Source organism: Esox lucius, chromosome 14 (assembly GCF_011004845.1).
Source record: "Esox lucius isolate fEsoLuc1 chromosome 14, fEsoLuc1.pri, whole genome shotgun sequence".
Taxonomy (NCBI): domain Eukaryota; kingdom Metazoa; phylum Chordata; class Actinopteri; order Esociformes; family Esocidae; genus Esox; species Esox lucius.
Window position 1 is genome coordinate 36,867,234 of NC_047582.1, and position 21,068 is coordinate 36,888,301.

General features: G+C 42.2%; 1 protein-coding gene across 3 annotated transcripts in view; it reads right to left on the minus strand.

The window, feature by feature from the left end:
* ptpro (protein tyrosine phosphatase receptor type O) overlaps positions 1–21,068 on the minus strand; it is a 57,604-nt gene that overhangs the window by 9,401 nt on the left and 27,135 nt on the right. For 2 of the 3 annotated variants that reach the window (XR_004576793.1, XM_029125225.2), the window contains exons 13-19: positions 17,250–17,386; positions 15,609–15,747; positions 14,782–14,902; positions 13,981–14,049; positions 2,932–3,015; positions 2,059–2,094; positions 1,601–1,682 (exon numbers count right to left, since the gene is read on the minus strand). Coding sequence is in view for 2 of the 3 variants with exons in the window: in XM_029125225.2 (XP_028981058.2) it covers positions 1,601–1,682; positions 2,059–2,094; positions 2,932–3,015; positions 13,981–14,049; positions 14,782–14,902; positions 15,609–15,747; positions 17,250–17,386 (668 nt within the window). In the remaining variant the exon portion in view is untranslated. The remainder of the gene's footprint in view (positions 1–1,600; positions 1,683–2,058; positions 2,095–2,931; positions 3,016–13,980; positions 14,050–14,781; positions 14,903–15,608; positions 15,748–17,249; positions 17,387–21,068) is intronic. The other variant, XM_029125226.2, reaches the window with a different exon arrangement.

The window sequence follows — 21,068 nt, forward strand, 5'->3', positions numbered from 1 at the left end:
TGTTTGGCCTTGTTACAGACACACAAGGTGACAAGGTGAAAATGGCAATTTAAGGTGATTTTCCCACACATGTGGCTATAAATAGTCGATGAGTTTGTTAGCTCTCACATGGATGCACTGAGTCGGCTAGATACTGAGCCATGGGGAGCAGAAAATAACTGTCAAAAGCCCTGTGTAACAAGGTAATGGAACTTTATAAAGATGGCAAAGGATATTAAAAGCCTTGCAAATGCCAGTCAGTACTGTTCAATCACTTATTAAGAAGAGGAACATTTGGGGATCTCTTGATACCAAGCCACGGTCAGGTAGACCAAGAAAGATTTCAGCCAAAACTGCCAGAAGAATTGTTCAGGATACAAATAAAAACCCACAGGTAACCTCAGGTGAAATACAGGCTGCTCTGGAAAAAGATGTGGTGGTTGTTTCAAGGAGCACAATACGACGATACTTGAAAAAAAATTAGCTGCATGGTCGAGTAGCCAGAAAGAAGCCTTTACTGCGCCACTAACACAAAAAAGACGGTTACAATATGCCCAACAACACCTTGACACGCCTCACAGCTTCTGACACACTGTAATTTGGAGTGACAAGACCAAAATAGTGGTCCCAACCATATGTGCTATGTTTGGAGAGAGGTCAACAAGGACTATAGTGAACAGAATACCATCTCCACTGTGAAGCATGGTGGTGGCTCACTGATGTTTTGGGGTGTGTGAGCTCTAAAGGCACGGGAATCTTGTGAAAATTGATGGCAAGATGAATGCAGCATGTTATCAGAAAATACTGGAAGACAATTTGCATTCTTCTGCACGAAAGCTGCGCATGGACTCATGGACTCAATCACCCTATACACAAGGCCAAGTTGAACTTCCAGTGGTCACAGCAGAAAAAGATGAAGGTCCTGGAGTGGCCATCACAGTCTCCTGACCTTAATATCATTGAGCCAATCTGGTGAGATCATAAACATGTGGTTCATGCAAGACGACCAAAGACTTTGCATGACCTGGAGGCATTTTGTCAAGACGAATGGGCAGCTGTACCACCTGCAAGAATTCAGGGCCTCATAGACACCTATTACAAAAGACTGCACACTGTCATTGATGCTAAAGGGGGCAATACACAGTATTAAGAACTAAGGGTATGCAGACTTTTGAACAGGGGTCAGTTCAGTTTTTCTTTGTTGCCATGTTTTGTTTTATGATTGTACCATTCTGTTATGACCTACAGTTGAATGTGAATCCCATAAGAAATAAAAGACATGTTTTGCCTGCTCACTCATGTTTTTTTTTACAGATGGTACATGTATTACCAAATCTCCAAGGGTATGCAAACTTTTAAGCACAACTGTATCATACCCACAGTATTTTATCCAGTTAGCATCTAATCTCACAGTATCTAATACTCACACTATCAGATCCGGATAGTGTCTAATCTAAACAGTGGTGAATCTTCACAGTATCTAATCTCCATATTATCTAATTCAGACTGTTTCTAATCCAGACAACATCTAATCCCACAGTATCTAATCCAAACAGAAAATTGTCTTCACAGTACCTACTCAACACAGAATAAAAGAACGTCTGGAGAATGTTCTTCATACCTCAAACTGCAGTGAGAACTTGTAGGCTGAGTCTTTGTTCATGTCTTTGAGGTAAGTTTCGAAGTCATCAAGCTGGACCGGGCTGAAACACACCGCAGAAGACAGGCTTATCACACTGATGACAGGCATGGAGTGAGAAACCAACAACCTCCATGACCATGTTCACAGATCCAACTTAATTCAGCTAATAAACCCTTCTAGGGCAACTGTCACTTGCAGGAAATGTTCTCTGTCTTAAGTGATCATGTTTGTGTTGTTATGTGGTTTCTATGGTGACAGACATAGTTTGATTCTACATGAAGTTGTGGTGTGGAGTATAAGGGCTGTGGAGCTGTATCTTCTAGACTAGTACTTCATGGGTTAGGGTTTGACTTCCACGCAAAAAGGCGTGTTTGTTGCACACAGATGACATATTCACACACACAGAAACACAGAAATAAACTGTCTAGGATTGTTACCTTGTAAGCTTCCGTTTCTTTAAAGCAGTCTTGTTCCTATAAAATACAGACGCAACAATCTCCATGATTCTTAGATCCTGGCAGCACTCTTCGTCCTGTTCAGTCACTAAGATCAGGTAATCACATGCTGTATCTGACACCAGACGATCTAACCAGTACACAGAAAAAACCCAGTACCGAACAACAACATGCCAAATGATCTGCTCTAAAAACTACAGTTATAGATCTACAGTTAGAAATCTATATCAAGCAGACAAGCACACATTGTACAAGTCTCATTCACAAACCGCTCTGCCACCAATACCATGGCTCTACTGTAAGAAAACACCATTCCACCCTGCTAAACACTTCTGTATCTGTTTCCCAAGCAAGTAGTACATAACCCATGGTACAGAACTTGCCACTAAAGGCATGCAGACCTCATGCATACAGATATTCAGGCCAAACTGGATTTAGTAACATGCTTTGATAACAACATGGCACATTACAGTGGCAGCTTGCTTTGTTAGTGCTACTATGACATGCTACATTAGTGAACACAGCTTTACCTAGCTTCTGAAAAGCCCTTGTTTGTGTGAAAGGCTCCACCAACCAAAGTCAGAGGACTACTAGAAGGCTTCCATTGATCTGGTGTGAAACACAATGTCCACAGCCAGAATATGGATGTTCACAACGTTGTAAAGAGTGGTGCTGGAATTTGGCTCTGTTCTCCAGAAGTTAAGTGACAGTAACGATAATACTGATCTAAAACTCTTCTCTACACATCATCAGCAAGGGAAACCTTCTGGTAAATCGGTGTCTGTGGTTCTAGGGCAGAGAGCAGTATTATTTGGCTACAACTTTGCTAGCCCAAGCCTCAAAACAGTTACTTACCAAGGATTAATATAAAAAGCCAAAAGATAGTCAGTCCAAAGGCAGGAGGGCAGGAGGGTAAGGAAGGCAAAGAGGCTCCTTCGCCTTACGGATTCAAACCACAGACGACAACAGACATCAGCCACAGACACAGCCATGGAAAGATAGACAAAATGACAGACATAATGACAGACAGGTTGGGGCAGAACAGACACGGTGTATCATTAGTAACATGACTGAATGGTGAAGTAGAATAGAACAGAGTACAGTAGAGTAGAGCAGAGCAAAGTAGAACATAGTACAGTACAGTAGAGTAGAGCAGAGCAAAGTAGAACATAGTACAGTAGAGTAGAGTAAAGTAGAACATAGTACAGTAGAGTAGAGTAGAGAAGAGCAAAGTAGAGTAGTTTCTCTATTAATGCTGAACAGATTTAATGAACCGCTGCCTGATGTGGTTATAAAACCTGTTATTACTGATCAATACATGATGTGGTTATAAAACCTGTTATTACTGTTCAATCCATGATGTGGTTATAAAACCTGTTATTACTGATCAATACATGATGTGGTTATAAAACCTGCAATTACTGATCAATACATGAAGTGGTTTATAAGACCTGCAATTACTGATCAATACAAGATGTGGTTTACAAGACCTGCTATTACTGAACAGAGCATGGTGCAGTTTATATATTCTAGTATTAGTGATGAGTATGTTATCTAGTTTCTAAGGCCTGTTATTTGTAAACTGTACAGGACGCAGTTTATAATCTGTAGAATAGGTGAACAGTACATGATCTGATTTATAAAGACTGTTATTTGTACTGTAAACAGTACATAATGCTGTTTATAAGGTCTAGTATAAGTGAATATTACATGCTGTGGTTAACAAGGTTAGCATTAGTATATAGTACATGACATGGTTTATAAGGTCTACTATTAGAGAACAGATATAGTATTAATGAACAGTACATGACATGGTTCACAAGGTCTACTATTAGAGAACAGATATAGTATTAGTGAACAGTACATGACGTGGTTTATAATGTCTACTATTAGAGAACATATACACTCACCTAAAGATTATTAGGAACACCATACTAATACTGTGTTTGACCCCCTTTCGCCTTCAGAACTGCTTTAATTCTACGTGGCATTGATTCAACAAGGTGCTGAAAGCATTCTTTAGAAATGTTGGCCCATATTGATAGGATAGCATCTTGCAGTTGATGGAGATTTGTGGGGTGCACATCCAGGGCACGAAGCTCCCGTTCCATCACATAATAATAATAATAATACATGGGATTTATATAGCGCTTTTCAATGACCCAGAGACGCTTTACAAAAACAAGCAAAACAAAGAACACTGAGAAATAAAATATACAACAACAAAGGGGCTATGGGAAGGCTTGTTTAAACAGAAATGGCTTAAGGCGGAGTCGGAAGGTGTTAAGAGAGTCAGAGTCAAGGATGGATTGTGGCAGTGAGTTCCAGAGCCGGGGAGCAACCCTGGAAAATGCCCTATCACCAAAGCTCCGTAGCTTGGATCTGGGGATGATGAGGTGGCCTGCTGTACAAGAGCGGAGTGAGCGTGAAGGTTGATAGTGTTGAAGAAGGTCCGAGAGGTAGGGGGGAGCAAGTTTGTGTAGGGCTTTGTAAGTCAGGAGGAGTATTTTGTATTCAATGCGCTGTTTGACAGGGAGCCAGTGAAGCTCACAGAGGATGGGGGTGATGTGCTGCCAGGACTTTGAATGAGTAAGAAGCCTCGCAGCAGAGTTTTGAACCATTTGGAGCTTATGGAGGTATGAGGAGTTGATGCCGGACAAGAGGGAGTTACAATAGTCAAGACGGGAGGAGATGAATGCATGAATCAGAGTTTCAGCTGCAGGTGGGGGGAGGGAGGATTTGAGTTTTGCAATGTTACGAAGATGAAAGAAAGATGATTTGACAGTCTGTTTAATGTGTTGCTCGAAACAGAGGGTGGAGTCAAGGATGACCCCAAGGTTGCGAGCACAGGGGGAAGGAGAAACTACAGTGTTGTCAATGGTGAGAGAGAATGTGCCAGTTTTAATAAGGGTGGATTTGGTGCCAATGAGAAGAAGTTCTGTTTTTTCACTGTTGAGTTTGAGGAAGTTGTGATGCATCCATTTTTTTATTTCAGAGAGACATGATTCAATATGGGCCAGAGGTGGGTTGGTGAGAGATTTGGTGCTGAGATAAATCTGTGTGTCATCAGCGTAGCAGTGGAAATTAAGGTTGAAGTGGCGGAGGATCTGACCAAGGGGGAGGATGTAAATAACGAAGAGTAAGGGACCCAGAACAGAGCCCTGGGTGACCCCCTGCGTGACTGTAGATATTTCAGATTTTTGGTGACTGAGGGAGATGTAATGGGTTCGATTTGTGAGGTAGGTTTGCAGCCAGGAGAGTGCGGTTCCCTCAACACCCAGACCCCTGAGCCTGGTGAGGAGGATCTGGTGGCTCACGGTGTCAAATGCGGCACTCAGATCCAGGAGAATCAGGATGTTGAGGGAACCAGCATCAGCAGAGATGAGGAGGTCATTGACAACTTTGAGTAGTGCAGTCTCTGTGCTGTGGAGTGGGCGGAAACCAGACTGGAGGGGTTCAAACAGGTCATTGTGAAGCAGGTGTTGTTGGAGTTGAGAGGCAACCGTCCTTTCCAGGGTTTTGGCAAGGAAGGGGAGGTTGGATATCGGGCGGAAATTGTTCAGGATGGTGGTATCTAGTCCAGGCTTCTTTAAGATGGGAGTGACAGCAGCAGTTTTATAGATGGACGGGACAATGCCATGGGTGAGGGATAGGTTAATGATGCGTGTGATGTAGGGACAGAGTGCAGGCAGGCAGGCTTTAATGAGAGAGGCTGGAATGGGATCAAGGGAACAGGAAGTTGTTTTGGACGAGAGTATAATTTTGGTGATATAGTCAGAGTCAATGGGGGAAAATGTATGAAGGTGAGTGCGAAGGACAGGCGGTGGACAGAGTGAGTAATCAGCGGTTGGAGAAAGGGAACAGTGAAACTGACCTAACAGTGATGCATTGATTTTTTTGATTTTGTCTTTGAAGAATGAAAGGAAAGTGCTGGCAGGGAGAGTATGTGAGGTATGGTTGTTATGGCGAGGCTGAAGTAGCTTGTTGACTGTTGAGAATAAGGTATGTGAGTTCATATTAGAGCTACTGATAATGTTGCAGAAGTAGGAGGACCGAGCAGTACTGAGGGCATCTCTGTATGTAGAGAAGTGATGTTTGTATGCTTCGGTGTGAATAGTGAGCCCCGTTGATCTAGCCAGGCGTTCCAGGCGTCTGCCAACCTGCTTCAGAGAACGGAGCTCAGGAGTAAACCAGGGAGATGAGGTGGTGAATGAAACATGCTTAGCTCTAAGTGGTGCCAGAGTGTTAAGGGAGGAAGAGAGAGCGCTGTTGAACTGATTTGCCAGATCATCAGGGTTGTTGGGAGCATGTTCCAGGGGTAGTGCAGAGCAAATGGCAGTGGAGAGATGGAGAGGGTCGACAGCTTTGATATTACGGAAGGAGATTAGACGCTTATCAGTGTTGTGGGGTATTTTGGAGGAGAAAGAAAAATGTAAAATCTTGTGATCAGACAGGGGGAAAACAGAAGGGGAAATATCTGAGAGGTTAAGGCCGACAGAGCAGACAAGGTCGAGTGTGTGGCCCTTAATGTGAGTGGGGAAATGGACGTGCTGGGTGATATTAAAACAGTCCAATACAGCAATAAAATCAGAGGCAAGTTTGGAGTTTGGTGTGTCAACATGAATATTCATATCACCGAGCAGGAGTAGGTGGGGTGAGGAAGGTGTAATGATTGTGAGTAGGTCTGCTAGATCAGATACAAATGATTCGTTGTGTTTTGGGGGACGATATATAAGAATGGTGGTCAGGGAGCATGATGCTTTGAAAGCAATGTATTCAAATGAGGAGAATGAGGTAAATGACAGTTCAGTTAATTTGTTAGTGGAATTGTATAATACAGCTAGGCCACCACCACGACCAGTGAGACGGGGGTGGCACAGATAATTGTAACCAGGGGGAGTAGCTAAATTGAGTGATAAAAAATCATCTGTCAGTTGCCAGGTTTCCGTGAGAAAAAGGAAGTCCAGTTTGTTATCCAGTATTAATTCATGTAGCAGTGGAGCTTTATTGTTAATAGAACGGGTGTTGAGGAGAGCAAGATTGGTAGTTCGACAGGGTGCAGTGGGGGTGCAGATGGTCATAGGTTGGAGGGGGCGAAGAAAAGAATGATTTATAGATCGATATGGAGGGTATCTAGGAGGACGGGACTGAGACCATATGGAGATTATGTTGCTATAGGTGTTAGAGTTGGTAGACCAGTTACGTCGGGAGCCTCGATGTTGATAGAGACGTCTACAGAAAATGCCAGACGCACGGGCACGCTGGGTTACAACAGGAGGAGGTGGGTAGTTGTTATTCAAAGCTAGTAGATCCAAACGGGAGTAGAATATTATAGGAGGACGAATGTTGGGTGTGAGCCTTAATAATCCAGGGTACAATGTCAACAGCAGAAGCAGGTGGAGGTATGGTTGCTGATACATGGCAAAGATTATGGATCCAGTTGAGTTGTCAGAACAATCACACGGAAACACAAGACAGACTATAAAACCAACCTAGCCAGTACCAGACCCTGGCTGCTAAAAGACCCCACAGCACACACAGCCCTCACCAGTAGACAACAGACAAAAAGACAGTGGTGACTTACTCAGAGTAAGTCGTCTGCTGGAGCCCAGGTCACAACAAACAGGTGAAGACCAGGATGACACAACGCAGGCCAAAGAGGGATATATGAACTGTAGAGCTAACCAGCCAGCAATGTGGTAGTCTGGAGGAAAGTATGAGCCAATCAAGTTTAAAACGTGTTTCAGGTGAAATCCGGTGTGATGTTGATGTTATCAAAATGCAGAGGTGTCCATTGAAGTGGAATAAAATCGGAAGTCCTTCAACACAGTTCAACGCGGTTGTAACATTAGAGTTTCGGCTACCCAGCTCACAAACCACGCCAAGATTAGCTACTAGCTTTATGATGTTAGTGATTTTTCAAAACGAGGCAAAAACGAGGCAGTCGACTGATGTCCAACTTCACATCCAGAATAGCCAGAGGGTAAAGACAATAACATAAAGCAAACTCATAAAAACAAAAGACAAACAATACGTTACAAGGACAGTTTCTAAGGAAAAGCGGCAATTCAGAAACAACGCCAGCAGATACTCTCCCCGAAAGTCAAACGGACAAACGGACAAAAAAGAAGTGAACTAGACCAGGATGCTCTATTGGGTTGAGATCTGGTGACTGTGGGGGCCATTTTAGTACAGTGAACTCATTGTCATGTTCAAGAAACCAATTTGAAATGATTCGAGCTTTGTGACATGGTGCATTATCCTGCTGGAAGTAGCCATCAGAGGATGGGTACATGGTGGTCATAAAGGGATGGACATGGTCAGAAACAATGCTCAGGCAGGCCGTGGCATTTAAACCATGCCCAATTGGCACTAAGGGGCCTAAAGTGTGCCAAGAAAACATCCCCCACACCATAACACCACCACCACCAGCCTGCACAGTGGTAACAAGGCATGATGGATCCATGTTCTCATTCTGTTTACTCTAAATTCTGACTCTACCATCTGAATGTCTCAACGGAAATCGAGACTCATCAGACCAGGCAACATTCTTCCAGTCTTCAACTGTCCAATTTTGGTGAGCTCGTGCAAATTGTAGCCTCTTTCCCTATTTGTAGTGGAGATGAGTGGTACCCGGTGGTGTCTTCTGCTGTTGTAGCCCATCCGCCTCAAGGTTGTGCGTGTTGTGGCTTCACAAATGCTTTGCTGCATACCTTGGTTGTTACGAGTGGTTATTTCAGTCAAAGTTGCTCTTCTATCAGCTTGAATCAGTCGGCCCATTCTCCTCTGACCTCTAGCATCAACAAGGCCTTTTCGCCCACAGGACTGCCGCATACTGGATGTTTTTCCCTTTTTTACACCATTCTTTGTAAACCCTAGAAATGGTTGTGTGTGAAAATCCCAGTAACTGAGCAGATTGTGAAATACTCAGACCGGCCCGTCTGGCACCAACAACCATGCCACATTCAAAATTGCTTAAATCACCTTTCTTTCCCATTCTGACATTCAGTTTGGAGTTCAGGAGATTGTCTTGACCAGGACCACACGCCTAAATGCATTGAAGCAACTGCCATGTGATTGGTTGATTAGATAATGGCATTAATGAGAAATTGAACAGGTGTTCCTAATAATCCTTTAGGTGAGTGTATATTATTAGTGAACAGTACATGACATGGTTTATAAGGTCTACTATTAGAGAACATATATAGTATTAGTGAACAGTACATTGTTGTACATTATACATTGTTTATAAGGTTGGCCACTAAGGAACAGTACATTTTGTGGTTTATAGGATTTTGTATTAATTTACCTCTATCAAAGTTACGTTGACTGCATTCAGCTATACCAGAAACTGAGCTGGTGTTAGAGCATTTCAGTGGTACTTTTACTATCATTTCAGATAGGCAGTTCCAACCCATGGTTTGCTTTTGACACATCTGATGCTATTATAAAATATATGTTGCATGAGCTAAAGCCACAAAAACATCCTCAGCAACTGAGTAATGCATGTTTAAAGCTTGTTAGAAAACAAAATAATATTATTATGTAAACACACAATCTGTTTGAAATTGGAAAGCAACCAAATTCTGGAATTTTTTTATATTTTGAAGAACAGTTCATCTATCAGAGTTTTAAACCCTGGAGATTAAAATTTCAATGTCCACTCCAAATGAAAATGAAAGAGGAATAAATGTTAATCAAGCATTCGTGTGGGAACACTTGGATATTAAAAAAAAATCCTTTATGCTTTGCTAGCTATTAACACTACAAAAGCCCCAAGGGCCAACAAACTTCACCCAGGTCTGCTGAATAAGGCTGTGCTGTTTATTTCTGGAGCACAAATGTGTATTTTTAATCTACCAGTAATTGCTGGCGTCATTCCTAATGTATGGAACACTGCCCATGTGTTGCCACTTAAGGGTGGGAATATTAGTGACTTTGACAGTCCCATCTGTAAAATGTTTTGCCTTGCTAAAAAACCTAGAGTAATTGATATGTTCTTTCATATCTGACAACTGCATTTTGAAAAAATATCAATTTGGTTTAGACCTGGTCAAACTACTGTACCCTTAGAGCAGCAACTATAATGGTTGTAATGATATTGCCAAAGGCTTGGATGCGAAATCAAATTGTGTTACTGTCTTTCTTGACCTGTCTAAAGCTTTTGATACTGTTGGTCCTTCAATTTTGGCTAAAGAAATTGACCTCACTAGGCTTGGCTGTGGAAACCTTTTCACAGTCCCAGAATTACATTAGTGAACTCAGGCAACTGTAACTGATGGGGCTGAATCTGAATTTCTAGCAGTTCACAAAGGAGTTCCCCAGGGTTCAGTTGTGGGGCCTAATTTGTTCACACTGTACACAAACAATATCTGTGAGAAATTGTAATCTTATTTCTATGCTGATAACACAGGACTCGACAACGCTGCCCGATATTAAGCATAAACATTTCCACACCTGTAGTCGGAATACCTACTTCAAAGTTCCCTTGTGGAAGTTATGTTGGTGCTAAATGCAAACCCCCCTGAAATAAATGAAATTCCCTAGACCCTAAAATCTATATTTGGATGATCTCAATAATATGACCCTCGATTGTTCTGTTGTAGAATGTGTTATGTCTACCAAAAACCTTTTTTATTATCTTCATTCTTTTATACCACACATTGCTGAGTTGCTGAGAAGCTGAATGTTACTATTGGTTTATTTGATAGAAACAAATCATGTTTGTCATCTTAGGATAGAAATGTTTGCAAGCAATCTTTGTCAGTAATACATATATAACTATATAATATACAGTAGATGTTTGCCTCAGTGTTAGTATTGAAAGTTCTGAATGCATTCTTTCATGCTGCTTTGCGTTTTATTAATGGTGCAAACTGCTACACCCATCATTGTCATTTGTACATAATTATATGTTTATATTATTGCTGTAATACAGGGTTCAACTGTAAAAGAGACATCGGTCTCACATTGATTTATTTTCATAAACAAAGGAAAAATATGTGTTTTATAAGATGTAGTATTAGTGAACAGTAGATAATATTGTTTATATGGTTTAGTGTAAGTGAACAGAAAATACTGTGTGCACAGTCTGATATTAGTGAACAGGACATATATATGGTTTATATGGTTTAGTATTATTTAACAGTACATGTTGTGGTTTATACCTATTTGTTCGCATCAAAGTATTGTTCTAGCAACACAATATTCATCATAATCAGAATAATTTCAAAAGCTGTAAAGACTTTTATGTGACAGAACTATGTACAACTCTTCTACCTCATGAGACCCATGTACCCATGGTAAGTGTTACCACTACATGGTGAGGAGATATGGTGTCAGGGATGGGAGTTATGTACTTCTGTACAGTACCTGTCAACGCTTTGTACACACCCACTTCTTCAAGGATATTTCTTTAGTTTGACTATTTTCCAAATTGTAGAATAATATTGAAGACATCCAAACTATGAAATAACACATTTGGAATCATGTAGCAAAAGTGTGAGAAAGATCAAAATAGATTTCATATTGTAGTCTTCAAAGTAGCAACCCTTTGCCTTGATGACAGCTTTGAACACTCTTTGTATTCTCTCAACCAGTTTCATCAAGGCAAACGGTGGCTACATTGAAAAAGGTACAATGTGAATTGTATTTTGATTTGTTTAACACTTTTGGGTTGCTGTGTGATTCCATATGTGTTATTTCATAGTTTTGATGTTGTCACTAATATTCTATGATGTGGAAACCCTTGAATGAGTTTGCAAACGATTATCAGGTGTTTTCAAAGTCTTGACTGGTACTATATGTCTTTAGGATGAAAGCCAATGAGGGAAGCGAAAGACTGCCTTAACTGACGGTCTTTAAGCCATTATATTAATCATTAATCAGTAATAATCATGAATACTATGATATCAACAGGTTGAGAAGCATCCTGTACAGGACATGCCAGTTTATGATATAATAATTCATCAACCACCTGTTGATAACAATGTTCCCACAGGTTGAAGCAGGTTTTTACAAATCACTTTTTCCCATTTCCCATACAGAGAAACCCATGTTGACCTCCTTCCTCCCATGTTGACCTCCTACCTCCCATGTTGACCCTACCTCCCATGTTGACCTCCTACCTCCCATGTTAACCCTACCTCCCATGTTGACCTCCTACCTCCCATGTTAACCCTACCTCCCATGTTGACCTCCTACCTCCCATGTTAACCCTTCCTCCCTTGTTGACCTCCTACCTCCCATGTTAACCCTACCTCCCATGTTGACCTCCAACCTCCCATGTTAACCCTACCTCCCATGTTGACCTCCAACCTCCCATGTTAACCCTACCTCCCATGTTGACCCTACCTCCCATGTTTACCTCCTTCCTCCCATGTTGACCCTACCTCCCATGTTAACCCTTCCTCCCATGTTGACCTCCTACCTCCCATGTTAACCCTACCTCCCATGTTGACCTCCTACCTCCCATGTTAACCCTACCTCCCATGTTGACCTCCTACCTCCCATGTTAACCCTACCTCCCATGTTGACCTCCTACCTCCCATGTTAACCCTACCTCCCATGTTGACCTCCTACCTCCCATGTTAACCCTACCTCCCATGTTGACCTCCTACCTCCCATGTTGACCTCCTACCTCCTATGTTAACCCTACCTCCCATGTTGACCTCCTACCTCCAATGTTGACCCTACCTCCCATGTTGACCTCCTTCCTCCCATGTTGACCCTACCTCCCATGTTAACCCTACCTCCCATGTTGACCTCCTACCTCCCATGTTAACCCTACCTCCCATGTTGACCTCCTACCTCCCATGTTAACCCTACCTCCCATGTTGACCTCCTACCTCCCATGTTGACCCTACCTCCCATGTTGACCTCCTACCTCCCATGTTGAACTCTACATCCCACATTGACCCCTACCTCCCATGTTGACCTCTACCCCGTGTTGACCCCTACCTGTTTAGTTGACCTCCTTCCACCCATACTGACATTTCCCTCACATCTTGCCCGCTACCTCCCCCGGTGACCTCTACCTCCCATGTTGACCCCTACCTTCCACGTTGACCCTATATCCCATGTTAACCTCCTACCTCCCAATTGACCCCTACCTCCCACGGTGACCTCTACCTCCCATGTTGACCTCATACCTCCCCATTGACCCCTACCTCCCCTGGTGACCTCTACCTCCCATGTTGACCCCTACCTCCCACGTTGACCCTATATCCCATGTTGACCTCCTACCTCCCCATTGACCCCTACCTCCCCCGTTGACCCCTACCTCCCCCGTTGACCCCTACCTCCCATGTTGACCCCTACCTCTCTAGTTGACCTCTAACCATGTTGACATCTCTCCCACGTTGACCCCTACCTCCCACGTTGACCCCTATATCCCATGTTGACCTCTCTGATCATATGTCTGAATATGTTTGTATGTGAGTTGGATTCTACAGATTCTTGTTAGGGATCTGAATCTGCAGAAACTAGGGATGAATAAAGTTCACAAATCTGTTAATAAAATAATAATGCAATAATGTAACAACTATTAGTAATAGTTGTAATAATGTAACAACGGTAGTGTAAGAACTGCTAAAATTATTTTGTACATTATAACTGAAGACTGGTAGACTAAGAACAGTTGGGTGTATGTTTTAACTCTTGTTTTCAGACTGTAGACTGAAGACAGGTGTGTGTGTGTGTGTTTGTTTCTGGTTCTCAGACTGTAGACTGAAGACAGGTGTGTGTGTGTCATTTGTTACTGGTTCTCAGACTGTAGACTGAAGACGGGTGTGTGTGTTTTGTTTCTGGCTCTCAGACTGTAGACAGGCGTGTGTGTGTTTTGTTTCTGGTTCTCAGACTGTAGACTTATGACAGCTGGGTGTGGGTTTTGTTTCTGGTTCCTACCAGTTGTATGGCAGTTTCCCGTCTCTCTCAAACGAAGCAAAGTTGACAAAGCTCTCTGCCCCACAGTCCCTGGAAGAATAGCATTTAGAAAAATATGACTTCACACACAGTTGTTCTGGGAAAGTGAAAATTCTGATGGCTAAACAAAAACAAAAAATCGGTGTCACGGTTCAGGCTCTATTCCCATGATCAGGGTTCAGGCTCTATTCCCAAGGTCAGGGTTCAGGCTCTATTCCCAGGGTCAAGGTTCAAGCTCTATTCCCATGACCAGGGTTCATGCTCTATCCCAAGGGTCAGGGTTCAGGCTCTATTCCCATGATCAGGGATCAGGCTATATTCCCAGGGTCAGGGTTCAGGCTCCATTCCCAGGGTCAAGCCAGGCCATTGGATTGTTCAGTGTTTTTCTGGTTTTAACTGATTGACCAGTGTATACTTGGCAAGTCAATTGTTCTGTGTTATTCTGGTTGTAAATGACTGGTCAGTGTGTCTTTCTGGTTTCAACTGATTGGTCAGTGTGTCTTTCTGGTTTCAACTGATTGGTCAGTGTGTCTTTCTGGTTTTAACTGATTGGTGAGTGTGTTTTTCTGGTTTTTACTGATTGATCAGTGTGTCTTTCTGGTTTCAACTGATTGGTCAGTGTGTTTTTCTGGTTTTAACTGATTGGTGAGTGTGTTTTTCTGGTTTCAACTGATTGGTCAGTGTGTTTTTCTGGTTTTAACTGATTGGTGAGTGTGTTTTTCTGGTTTTAACTGATTGTTCAGTGTGTCTTTCGGGTTTTAACTGATTGGTCGGTGTGTTTACCTGGCCATCTGCAGATGTTTCTTGCGTAGCACCAGCAGGAAAAGGACTAGCAGGCTGAGAAGCAGGATACTGAGGACCGCCAGAGCAGAGATAGCGGCTATACTGGGGTTCATCTCTCTGGCTACAAAAACAGCAATCACAACAAATTATGTCCCACTAATATGAATCAGGCTGGACGGGGGTTACCTGTAGTTGTAATGTGAATGCAGACTGACTGGCTGGGGGTTACCTGTAGTTGTAATGTGTATGTAGACTGGCTGGCTGGGGGTTACCTGTAGTTGTAATGTGAATGTAGACTGGCTGGCTGGGGGTTAGCTGTAGTTGTAATGTGAATGTAGACTGGCTGGCTGGGGGTTAGCTGTAGTTGTAATGTGAATGTAGACTGGCTGGTTGGGGGTTACCTGTAGTTGTAATGTGAATGTAGACTGGCTGGGGGTTACCTGTGGTTGTAATGTGAATGTAGACGGGCTGGCTGGGGTTACCTGTGGTTGTAATGTGAATGTAGACTGGCTGGCTGGGGGTTACCTGTAGTTGTAATGTGAATGTAGACTGGCTGGCTGGGATTACCTGTAGTTGTAATGTGAATGTAGACTGGCTGGCTGGCTGGGGTTACCTGTAGTTGTAATGTGAATGTAGACTGGCTGGCTGGGGTTACCTGTAGTTGTAATGTGAATGTACACTGGCTGGCTGGTGTTACCTGTAGTTGTAATGTGAATGTAGACTGGCTGGCTGGGGTTACCTGTAGTTGTAATATGAATGTAGACTGGCTGGCTGGGATTACCTGTAGTTGTAATGTGAATGTAGACTGGCTTGCTGGCTGGGGTTACCTGTAGTTGTAATGTGAATGTAGACTGGCTGGCTGGGGGTGCTGTAGCTGTAGCTGATGACAGTGCAGTTATAGGAGGAGGACGGCAGCAGGCCGGATATGGTCACAACATGGTACTGGGCAGTTAGGACCTCTGGAGCCTATAGTGAGAGACCAGAACACACTCTTAAAGACAATACTGTAGAGAGATCAGAACATTCTATAACCCAATCCTGTAGAGAGAACAGAACATTCTAGAACCCAATCCTGTAGAGAGAACATAACACTCTGGAACACAATATTGTCTCAACAATTGATTAGTTCAGACAATCACTTTGTATGGTATTGTGTAACTGGATTCCCTTGCAATGTGGACTAACTACTAACAAATTACCTGACAAACACCTGTCATTACTACAAGAAACTATGGATGTGTAATTATGCTGTTTGCTCGACAGTGTTTGGGTCTGTTGTCCTCAGCTAATAGCTGGCTGGTGGAGAGTGTTCCTGTGCCACCTCTGAGTCATGCTCCATCAGCTCACCAGACATTAATTACACAAACAAAGCTTGAACCGCCTAGACACCATGGCAACCTGCTCGTAAACTCCATCATCCCAGAGTCACCATGGCAACACAATAGCATGATGCTTCACAGCCTAGCAACAGCCTAGCAACCTACAAAGCAGTCATCTGTATAACTTGAATACTACAGAATACCTGGAATAAGTTACTCTTCCAAACTGTGCCTGGTTGAAAACAGTAGTAAGGACAGGGAACAAGTTACTCTTCCAGAAAGTCCCTGATTCATGACAGAAGAAAGTACATTGAACAAAATTATAAACGCAACACTTTTGTTTTTGCCTCCATTTATCATGAGCTGAACTAAAAAATCTAAGACTTTCTCTATGTACACAAAAGGCCTATTTCTCTCAAATATTGTTCACAAATCTGTCTAAATCTGTGTTAGTGAGCACTTCTCCTTTGCCGAGATAATCCATCCACCTCACAGGTGTGCCATTTCAAGATGCAGTTTCACTGCATTGGGGGTGTCCGGTGGGGTCCAAAAACCAGTCAGATCTTTGAATTCAGCTCATGATAAATGGGGGCAAAAACAAAAGTGTTGCGTTTATAATTTTGTTCAGTGAACATACAGGGGACAAGTTACTCTTCTAGAATGTCCCTGGTTTATAACATTAATCTATAGTAAAATCTATAATAAAACATAGTTGACGACATGATCAATAAGTTAGGTCTACATGGGAAGCTATGCAAATAGAATGTAATGTATGCCCCAAGTTGCCGAATGTGTGGGAGCACTATAAAATCAAAACTTCAAAGAATATTGCAGAATGTGCAAAGCTGAACTTTTCTTACCAAAGAGCATGAAAGTGATGTGTGAGCACCTGAAAATAAAACCTATAGGAGCATTGATGACAGAGGAACTCAAGCAGCACACAAATTCCATCTCAAACAAGCGTGTCATTGTCTGATATTCACAGATCTCATTTTAGTTTATTTATAGTAGAGCATCACCTGCCAGTGCAGCTAGACATTCCCAGATTTTTTTGGGGGGTGATTAATCCATGATAAAATTGTTGTCATTTGAATCCCTAGTTGATAGCACTGCTTTATGGAGGTAACACGTTGTCAGAGAATCGCTTACCTTGAGATCGCGGTTATTGGAGATGATGGGTTTACAGAGGACCTGGTAGAAGTCAACCACTCCGTCCTCAGTCCACAGTAAGGTCACCGAGGAGTGGGTGGCGTTGACCGCATAAAGCGACCGTGGAGGGGCTGGTTCTGGCGGAGTCACAACAAAAGAATCCTTTCAGTGCCCAACCTCTACTATCTTGGCATTAGTATATAAACTCACATATTTGACCTGGAGCAGGGTATAGCATGCTGCCCTAACAAAAATACATACACACCCTGGCTTCCCAGGGTGTCCCCATAAAGGAAGGAAAACCTGACCATTCTGTCCACTCAACATCTTGCAGCTGGTCCTCAGTACAAAAATAAAATTTCTTTTTTAGGTTTTTCAGGGGTTACTTTTAAGTTTAGGCAATAGGGGTTGTGTTTAGGGTTAAGCAATAGGATTAAGGTTAAGTTTAGGTATAAAGGTTGGGTTATTGAGCAAAAAGTTAGGTTCAGTTAGGTTGAGCTTAAGGTAAAAGTTAGCAGATAGTTAACATGAAAAATCTGTATTCTGGTCCACAAAAAGATGAAGATATAAATGTGTGTGTGTTACAATGGGGCAAAAAAGTATTTAGTCAGCCACCAGTTCTCCCACTTAAAAAGATGAGAGAGGCCTGTAATTTTCATCATAGGTACACTTCAACTATGAGAGACAAAATGAAAAATAATTTTCTTCAGAAAATCACATTGTAGGATTTTTTATTAATTTATTGGTCAATTCTTCTGTAAAATATGTATTTGGTCACCTACAAACAAGCAAGATTTCTGTAAGAGGCTCCTCTGTCCTCCACTCATTACCTGTGTTAATGGCACCTGTTTGAACTTGTTATCAGTATAAAAGACACCTTCAAACAGTCACACTCCAAACTGCACTATGGCCAAGACCAAAGAGCTGTCAAAGGACACCAGAAACAAATTGTAGACCTGCACCAGACTGGGAAGATTTAATCTGCAATAGGTAAGCAGCTTGGTGTGAAGAAATCAACTGTGGGAGCAATTATAAGAAAATGGAAGACATACAAGACCACTGATAATCTCCCTCGATCCGGGGTTCCACGCAAGATCTCCCCCCGTGGGGTCAAAATGATCACAAGAACGGTGAGCAAAAATCCCAGAACCACACGGGGGGACCTAGTGAATGACCTGCAGAGAGCTGGGACCAGAGTAACAAAGGCTACCATCAGTAACACACTACGCCGCCAGGGACTCATATCCTGCAGTGCCAGACGTGTCCTCCTGCTTAAGCCAGTACATGTCCAGGCCCGTCTGAGGTTTGCTAGAGAGCATCTGGATGATCCATAAGAGGATTGGGAGAATTTCATATGGTCAGATGAAACCAAAATATAACTTTTTCGTAAAAACTCAACTTGTTGTGTTTGGAGGAGAAAGAATGCTGAGTTGCATCCAAAGAACACCATACCTACTGTGAAGCATGGGGGTGGAAACATCATGCTTTGGGGCTGTTTTTCTGCAAAGGGACCAGGACGACTGATCCGTTTAAAGGAAAGAATGAAAGGGGCCATGTATCGTGAGATTTTGAGTGAAAACCTCCTTCCATCAGCAAGGGCATTGAAGATGAAACATGGCTGGGTCTTTCAGCATGACAATGATCCCAAACACACCGCCTGGGCAACGAAGGAGTGGCTTCGTAAGAAGCATTTCAAGGTCCTGGAGTGGCCTAGCCAGTCACCAGATCTCAACCCCATAGAAAATCTTTGGAGGGAGTTGAAAGTCTGTGTTGCCCAGCGACAGCCCCAAAACATCACTGCTCTAGAGGAGATCTGCATGGAGGAATGGGCCAAAATACCAGCAACAGTGTGTGAAAACCTTGTGAAGACTTACAGAAAACGTATGACCTCTGTCATTACCAACAAAGGGTATATAACAAAGTTTTGAGATTAACTTTTGTTATTAACCAAATACTTGTTTTCCACCATAATTTACCAATAAATTCAATAAATAGATTTTTTTTCTCATTTTGTCTCTCATAGTTTCTCACAATTTCAGTCCTCTCTCACCTTTTTAAGTGGGAGAACTTGCACAATTGGTGGCTGACTAAATACTTTTTTGCCCCACTGTATACCCTGGTATCCGTCCGTCTGGAGCTAGATCGTTGTTAATCACTACTAGGTAGTAACGTTCCCGGCCTCTCCAAACCATAGTTTGAGCACCCAGTTTAGTTGTTCCTTCCTACTAACCCTGTTTATTCCCCGTTACCAAAATCCACCTTACCCAGCCTCCAAACACCTCCACCTGCCTGCCTGTTAGCCACCTGCTCTGCCTACCCACTGTCCTGTCTGCCTCGCCCCATCCTGCCTACCTACCTGCCCAGCCCCAACCCCTACAGCCTGGCCTCAGTCCTTCCATCCCAGCCACCATTAAAACACCCTTTTGTTTCTCTGATTGAGTCTGGTGTCGTGCGCTTGGGCCCACTCGCGGCTCCCCCGTAACAGTGTGACAGAACAAACCCATTTCTCATTTCATGTGCACTTTAGCTTAACCATACTGTTTGCCTTACAGCTTTTATAGTTTCCTAATGGAATTTACTATGGAATATACCAGTTATGTGTTTTTTCTATTTTGATATTCCATGCTTTATTATTATGATGTTTTATTGTTTTTATTCTAGTATTTGTTTTTATTCTATTATTTGTTTTTATTCTCCTTGCAGATTTTATAGCTTCCTGGAATCTAACAGTTTTTATTCTATTTCTATTTTTCAATGTTTTACAAATCTTTAAATAATTTTTCTGTAATGTAAGTTCTGGTGCTATCAGAGGAATAACTTCTGTGTAAATGTAACAATCTGGTGATGATGAATATTGCAAGTTCTTGTGCTGCTGCTGTAATTTAGACATTGATGCAGGGTATTATCTCACAAAAGGAGTGACGAGTTAATCCAAGCGCTGGAGCGCAAGGATTGAGATACCGGGGTGGAGAGTCACCCTGGAGGATGGTTAGAGGATTGTAACAATCTGACTGTTTTTATTCAATTGCATCTTTTTTTTCCTTTGTAAAGCACATTCAATTGCTTCTATGTATGAACTGTGCTATATAAATAAACTTGCTTGCTAATAATGTGTGATAGATCTAGCCCAGTTAAATAATTTGTGACAGAACTAACCCAGTTTGATCATGTGTGACAGAACTAACCCAGTTTAATAATATGTAACAGAACTAACCCAGTTTAAAAATATGTGACAGAACTAACCCAGTTTAATAATGTAAGGGACAGAACTAACCCAGTTTAATAATGTAAGGGACAGAACTAACCCAGTTCAATTATGTAAGGGAGAGAACTAACCCAGTTGAATTATGTGTGACAGAACTAACCCAGTTTAATTATGTGTGACAGAACTAACCCAGTTGAATTATGTAAGGGACAGAACTAACCCAGTTTAATTATGTGTGACAGAACTAACCCAGTTTAATAATGTAAGGGACAGAACTAACCCAGTTGAATTATGTGTGACAGAACTAACCCAGTTTAATAATATGTGACAGAACTAACCCAGTTTAAAAATGTGTGACAGAACTAACCCAGTTTAATAATGTAAGGGACAGAACTAACCCAGTTTGATCATGTGTGACAGAACTAACCCAGTTTAATAATATGTGACAGAACTAACCCAGTTTAAAAATGTGTGACAGAACTAACCCAGTTTAATAATGTAAGGGACAGAACTAACCCTGTTGAATTATGTAAGGGACAGAACTAACCCAGTTGAATTATGTGTGACAGAACTAACCCAGTTTAATTATGTGTGACAGAACTAACCCAGTTTAA